The 7,382-nt window shown below is 47.8% G+C and overlaps 1 protein-coding gene across 1 annotated transcript; it reads right to left on the reverse strand.

Moving 5' to 3' along the window:
* On the reverse strand, positions 1 to 5,524 carry LOC103395939 (RNA-binding protein MEX3B). Its single transcript, XM_008333798.3, has 4 exons — positions 4,816 to 5,524; positions 3,725 to 4,296; positions 1,539 to 1,780; positions 1 to 1,272 (listed from the first exon to the last, which is right to left on the reverse strand). Exons 2-4 carry the CDS (start codon positions 4,230 to 4,232, stop codon positions 64 to 66), a joined length of 1,959 nt encoding a protein of 652 aa, XP_008332020.1. The 5' UTR covers positions 4,233 to 4,296; positions 4,816 to 5,524; the 3' UTR covers positions 1 to 63.
* Between the last annotated feature and the right edge of the window lie 1,858 nt (positions 5,525 to 7,382).

A 7,382-nucleotide genomic window follows, 5' to 3' on the forward strand; every position in this document is an offset into this window, starting at 1 on the left:
ACCAATCCTTCCACTGTCCCTGCCCGCTCATCTTCCTCTCTCCGTAGCGCCACATGTGCAGCATTAAGAGAAGATGCGTATGCACTGTGTGGTGGGTGTGTGGCAGACGGGGCACTCGGCCTCAGCCGACTGGCAGATTTGCCCTGCGCACTCCATGCAGAACAGGTTGTGACCGCAGGGCACCAGCGCTGCCGTCACCTCGCTCTCAAAACACACAAAGCAGTCCCTGTTGACCCCGGGACCCACGCCGACCACACCCGCGACCCCGTTGCCGGAGCCGCTCTTCAGACGACTCAGTATCCCGGAGCTGAGGCCCACGCCTCCCTCCGAGTCAGTCGGGGAACCGCCGGGCAGGGAGGAGGCCGAACATGAGGAGTACCCGGTGGAGGAGCCGCCTGAGCTCGAGCTGGATGCTCCGGAGAAGGAGCCGCCTCCGGTGCCACTGGACTGGAGCCAGGAGAGAGTGCTGAGGGGGTCGCTTTGTGCGCGGCGGGCGAGCGGGTGATCCATGGGGCCCACGCACGTGTCCTGAGGCAGAGTTGGAGACAACCGCGGAGTGACGGCGCCACCGCTGAGGCCGCTGCTGTTGCGCCGCGTGGCCTGCGTTGACCCCGCTGACTTATTGCCCGTGCCGCCGTTGACGAAAGGCGCCCATATGTTGGAAGCGCTGAACTCAAAGCCCAGTTCCTCTGAGGAGGGCAGTCCCGGGGTGGAATCGCCTCCGAAAGTGAATCCTCCTCCGGCACCGCTGCTGGAGCCTGTGCTAAAGGGGCTGGTGGGACTCCCTCCCTCGTTGACTTTCCGGGTGCCGCCGTTGAAGCTGTCTGAGCTCATACCGCCGTTGTGCGTGTGGTAGGCGACCGACGAAGACATTTTCCTGTTAGAGGAGTGCTGCACGGACATGGTAAGAGAGGGAGGAGAGGAGGGAGGTGGAGGCGGAGGGGCAGAATGGTGGTTGTTGGCTCTGGACCACAGAGATGCCCCCAGTCCCCCACTGAGAGCACCCAAACCTTCCAGACTGACATCAGTGCCGTTGCTGTGAAAGTCATTGTCTCCCTGCAGGTCTACAAACGTTCCGGTTCGTAGGGTGATGTGGGTCTCGATCTCCTCTCTGGCTCTGTCCACGTTCTCCGGCATCCCGGTCACTTCGAACACGGGGTCCTTCTCTCGACTGGGTGTCACGATGTAGGTGTGAGTCTGTTGCTGAATGCGCTTGATGGTCGCACCCTTCGGTCCAACGACTAAACCCACCACTCTGTACGGCACTCGCACCTGCAACGATAACGCAGAGCTCTTGAGAACATATAAGGAGTTAAACTGAAGAGCCGAGATTACCCTTAAACTCAGCAACCCCTACGATTTTACGGCACACAGACCGAGTTTCAAATGTCATCTGGTATTAATATAGCTCAAATTAAGATTTTAACTGTACGTGTGTCAAAAACACAGTGCAATTTCTTTTTTTTATGACATTCTACACAATCTGGTTTATGTCACATAACGTAATGTTGTAATACCACGCTCAGAGGTTTCCGTACCTGTATGGTGGTTTGTCCAGGTAGGTGTGGTGGTCCCGGTAGAGACCCACCTCCGCCTGGTCCTCCGGCTTTGCAGCGCGATGCTCTGATCATGGAGAAATGCTCGGCCGCTGAGACAATTTCACGTTTGGCCATCTCCACATCCTCCTTGCGTCCCGTTACAATGAAAACGGGCTCCTCGCCTCTGACTGGAGTCTTTATGTAAGTGTTTGTTTTGGCACGCAAGGCCTTGATCTTGCAACCTGAAAAAAAAGATAAACATCAGTTTCATTTCACTCGGTACAGAGTCCCACTGACACGCTCGCTCACAAATCCATGTCTGACAAAACAATACGTATGTGACAACGTTAAAAACAAAGAAGAATAGATGCGTTTCTACAGGCAATGTTCTGTTTGTTTTTATAAAATTAAGCTTTGTTCCAACTTTCCAACTGTTATGGATGCTGCAGTTTATGACCCAATTGTTTCTATTTAGTTGTCCTGTCACTGGCGTAAATTGGATGGAGAATCTATTACACGCCAATGTCTCTATAAAACAACAAGGTTTAATGGCACGATAAACCATGCCTTTACATGACAACTTGAATCAAGACCTCTATAAAACAGACCGAACGACACGTATTTATCGCATTGCTGGAGTATAAGTCTGACCAGTTCCAAACAGCTGGTAATGAATACTCTAAAACCAACAACAACACATTTGACCGTCAGTCTAGATCCACAGTCTACTCTTTCTATCGGTCCAAATCAACAGTTGCCGTTGATCAATGTCAACTGACGCCCCTCCTCAGTCGCCATCAATTTACATAAGTACTAATTTGAAAGAATATAAATGCACGTTTGTCATACAGTACGTGCTCTTATTGTCAATTTAAAGAACACCCTACTATCTGAACCCTGTTTTTGTGTTACCTTTAACAATTAAAGTGCATCTATACTTTTGCATATCTGAGACTTTTTTTATCCGCCATTTTCCATTCTTATAAAACAGAATAATATTCTGATAATATTAAAATGCTTCGTGCTTTTATTTACTAATTATACAGGCAATTTCTGATAGGTGATAGGGTTCAGTAATGCTACACTTATGCTTCACTATGCAGTTTAAAGTCACTCAATTTGTTTTTGTCATCTTTTCAAAAACCTTTAGATGAAACCTTAACAGAACTTTCCAAAGCATCACTCTTTTCAATAGGAACCAGTTAAGGATCTGACTCTTATACGTGGAGAGTGCAGATGGCACAGCATCAACTTATACCTCTTCAGTAACATCATCATCATCATAATCAACAACAACAGCAGCAGCAGCAGCAGATGACTGCGCGTGTGCACTGTTTCTTTAAATACAGACGCTTCATTCCCGGCGACCAATGGGACGCGTGGAGTGTGATGTCATTCTGGGAAGCAGAAAGCATGGCTTTTTCAAACAAAGAGAACAATGCCGTAACGCTGCCGCGCCACAGTCGGCCGAAGCGGAGCCAGGGCAGACCTTTAATTAAAGTGTGAATCCCGTGCAGACCACAATAAGGCTGCAAATGTGAGGTGTGTGTGTTAAAAGCTGCGGCTCTGTGGCGAACGGCAGCAGACAGAGCTGGGTGCAGGGCGTAACACCGCCCAGTCCTGTGTTTGTGTTCTAGCTTCAATCTGCTCTGCAAAAACAACAATAATCTGACCGGGGCCCGTGGACATATTACACTTGAATGTCAGGCGTGTAATCGGCGCTGTTACTTTTGCTATGAAATGTTTAAAAAGCAGCGTGTTTTGGTTCACTTCCTTTGTTCGGCGCAGGCTGCTAGACATGTCCAGACTCCCGACAATCTGCCGCTTTGTCTGACCCTGTCCCACCCCTCCCCCTCCCTCCCTCCCTCTTACACTCCACATCCACACTCTCTCACTCACTCTTCATAACGCCAAAAAATCACGCACAAACACATTAAATGTGGCGTTTCGGTGCTGCGTTAGCATTAAACAACAACTAGTGAGCGAACATCCATCTAAGAGACAGAGCATCGAGCTGGGGCTGCTACCAAAGTTCACAGACCCACCTCCTCCTCCTCTTTCGGGAGCCACCCAAACAAAGAAGCAGCAGGCTCCTGCGTGGTGCCTGAACAATCTGCTGTCCACAAACCGCATCTGAACCGCACACAAACAAACATGCACACAAACACAACAGCTGGCGGTCCTACCTTGTCTTCCCACTATCTCGGCCACATGTTCGGAGCTGGGCACAGGTACACATTCTGTCATGTTCACACTTCTTTTCCTGCTGCAGAGGATGGAGCTTTGTTCCCCGTGGAGCACGGTGTGTGAGTTGCTCATGTGGTAGCCGCCCGAGCCGTAATACTCCGGGGATGGAGAGCAGGAAGAGGGAGAGTCCCGAGACCCGCCAGGATGATCCAGCATCTGTAGGTCCACGTAGCCCCCTCCACCCACACCGTTGCAGCTCTCAGAACCTGGACCCTGCGTCCCATCCAGGGAGTCGCTGAGCCCGCCGCCGCCGCCTCCTCCGCCCCCACAGTCCACTTTCTCCAGGGCCATGAGTGACAGCTGGTCCAGGGCGAAACGCAGCGCCTCTTGGTGGTCCTCTTCCCGGGACTCCTGCTCCGTCTCGCGGGCCAGAGCGACCCCATTGTGCTGGCTGCTGATTACAGCGTCGTGGTCCATAATCTCGGGGTGAAATAAAGGACTAGGCATAGTGTCTGTCTGTGGACCTCACATCAGATCTCGGATGTCTGGGTGTTGGGAGTGAGCGCTCCTTCTGAAATGTCAAGAGACAAAGTCAGTTAATGTTTAAGCTACAACAACAAAATGAGGATAGAGCTGAGCAGCGTGGAAGCGCGGATCATTCATAAACACCAGCAGACTCTTGGTCTGTGCGCCTTGCTTTGTCTGTTGTTGCTTCTTGTCTGACAACTGATCCAGTGCTGCTGCTCTTCACGGGATAAAGCACATCCGCTTCCACAAATAATTTCCCCGACAACAACAATCAAAAACGCCACGCTGTCTTCGACCTGCCATTTTCCCCATGCTTTTCCTTTTTCACCGGCGCCTTTAACAAAGTACAAACACAAATGTACTGTTCGCTTCAACGGCTAAAATAAGAGCTAACAAGCTAAGAGCACACTCGCAGTCACGTTGTCGACCCTTTGTTTGGGAACAGCGGAGGCTAGCTGTTAGCTCTTCGCTGTCACACACTAACTTACACTCTATCACATACACTGGGATGCGGGGTTTTACTTTTTCTATTTAAACGTGCGCCGAAACATCTCAAACTCACTTTGTCTTGGCGTGCCGGAGAGCTCCTGTCTTACACCGGTGTCCAGCTCTGGAGGGAAAGATGAGAAGCAGACAGAAGGGAGCAGAAGGAGGAGGAGCAGGAGGAGACCACTGCTTCTGCTGCCGCTTCTGTTTCTGAAATAAGCTAACGGGGTTAGCCACCTAGCTCCAGCTCAAGGGGGCGTTTGGAGGAAAACGCTTCTTATAAAACAAGGCAATGTTGTTGTTTTCCCTCAGTGCGGAGACTCAGTCCTAACTGCCGGGAGTGTCACCGCTGGCTCCTCATTTTGGTGCTGTTCCAGCAGGGCATAGCTGAAGAGCCGGGTTAGCGGTTTCCCCTGTGGTTCAATACAAAACAACAGTACTCTGAGCCACCGCTGCCGCTGCTGCCTCCCCGGGTCGGTCCGCCGCCTTTGTCTCGCCAAGCGCACACGCCACGCCGCTCCGTCTCCCGCACACGGCACTGACGTCACCCGCGACACAACAATGGGTTCAAAGGCCAAATGCAGCACGATAAAGAGAGAGACCTAGAGAAACAAAGAGAGAGCGGGAGCATCAGTGCAATGCCACTGTCATTGCCACTACCTGCCACCTTGTCTGCCTCTACAGTGATTATATATGTATTTTTTTTTATTGTTATTGGATGCCTACTATGCTGATGAAATGTGCTCAGAGCTGGGTGTGTTCATCATCATGGCTACCAATAAGCTGTTTTGGGAGGTCCAAGCATATACAGCGCTAAAGGATGCCCATCGCGTTTGTGGGATTTATTAAATAAAACAAAAACAAAAAACACATTTGATTGTAACTCTTAATATGATTAAAATTTAACCAGTCATGTCTTACACTACAAAGACTATGATATACATCATTAACAACAAATACATAAACACCTAATTCACTTGCAAGCCGGAGATTAATTTCGATCACTAACATTTTTGTTGTCCGGCTTTTACTTCAGATTTGCGTATGTCCTCCAATGACGAGAGGATCTCAGTTTATTGTGCTCTCCTCTCGTTGTGTGCGCGTTTGTTGCATTACCTCACAGCTAGGCGAGGTATGCGCTCATTTTAATTTAGGTATTTATTTTAAGATTTAAAAAAATGCTAAGGTGTGCATTATTATTTGTATCAATTTTGGTGATTGATGGATAATCTGCATTCTCAGGATGATCGACACCACACAGTACTGTTTATATTTCAGTCAAACTGTTGTCAGGCTGACCCAGCACGAATTTATATTACATTTATAATAACCAATTTCTTTTAATGGAACTCAGGGTTTTCACCTTTCACTAATAGAAACTGTGGAACGCCAACAACTCCTGTGGAATGGGGCACCCGCAGCAGGAGTATGTTTTTCCCCCCATTCTGAAACAAAACTCAAAACACATAAGTTGTCCATGTATTAACACTCACTTATCAACCAACAATAGTACTGTACTAATATAGCCTGTCCCTACGCAATGAGATCTTCAGACAAAAGCATGACCAAATAGGAAATTAATCATAAGGTCCCTCGCTGCATCATCTCAAATCATGACAAATGTGAATAACCTTAAATCTAAGCTGTAGAAATAACAACCATGAAAAAATAGATGCTTTGGTTTAAGTTTCTGTTATCTAAACCTCACAGGACTACCCCAGTCCTAACTCCCCCGCCCCCCCAAAAAAAACAACAAAATAAACCAACATCCTAAACAGTGACTCAGTCTAAATCAACAATACCCATACACTGACATCTAGTGGCAAAAACAAGATAAATCACCCATCAGCAAACATTTTAACACACTGTTCTATAACAGTGCAACTGCAACTGCAACTGCAAACAAAAAGAACCTTAGGACCGTTTCATCCCAACACGTGGCAAGCAGAAATTTAAATCTAAGCTGTAGAAATAAGAGCCATGAAAAAATAGATGGTTTGGTTTAAGTTTCAGTTATCCAAACCTCACAAGACTCAGATCAACAGTTTACATCTACAACAGCTGAGGTCACCAACACTGAGGTCAGTGTCTAAGCATTTAGTTTGAGGAGAAACAGGTTAACATTTTGTCTTTGTGAATTCCTCAGTAAAGTAAAGTAAAGACAGTGCAACCAAGTCAAATTTAACACTTTATTTTGAACATTTTACATCAACATGGAACTACAAAGGAACAGAGATCCCGGCCAAACATATCAAAATGTAAGGAAGCTGCCAGGCCAGCCAGCAGTTGGCCGTCGCCCTGGAGATTCCTTCTACCCTATAAAAAACACACAAAAACAGGACTACCGTGGACCTCCATTCCAAACTAAAACAACAAAAAAGTCAACCATTAACTGAGTCATCATGACTTCTCACGTCAAGTCCTTGATGTGGCCAAAAGATCACTGATGAAATAACTACAACACTTAATCACAAACCAAAGGTTCATTCTGCTACTGATGTACCATGAATGGACCAGGTCACAAACACAGATGGATCCAAGTCTGAGTTTGGACACTGCCTCCGTGGTACATCACACAGTAAGAATTAATGACTGGATTTCTTTAAGAAAAACAAAAAGGTGCTAGAAAGGGTTAGTAGTGTG

This window comes from Cynoglossus semilaevis, chromosome 20 (genome assembly GCF_000523025.1).
Source record: "Cynoglossus semilaevis isolate Cse_v1.0 chromosome 20, Cse_v1.0, whole genome shotgun sequence".
NCBI classification, from domain to species: domain Eukaryota; kingdom Metazoa; phylum Chordata; class Actinopteri; order Pleuronectiformes; family Cynoglossidae; genus Cynoglossus; species Cynoglossus semilaevis.

Bases quoted from the DNA above. Each gene is read 5' to 3' on its own strand.
- LOC103395939 (XM_008333798.3), bottom strand. From the start codon at position 4,232: ATGCCTAGTCCTTTATTTCACCCCGAGATTATGGACCACGACGCTGTA. The intron at 1,781-3,724 runs GTAGGACCGCCA...CTTTTTTTTCAG, and splicing joins CGAGATAGTGGGAAGACAAG to GTTGCAAGATCAAGGCCTTG. The intron at 1,273-1,538 runs GTACGGAAACCT...TTATCGTTGCAG, and splicing joins CTGGACAAACCACCATACAG to GTGCGAGTGCCGTACAGAGT.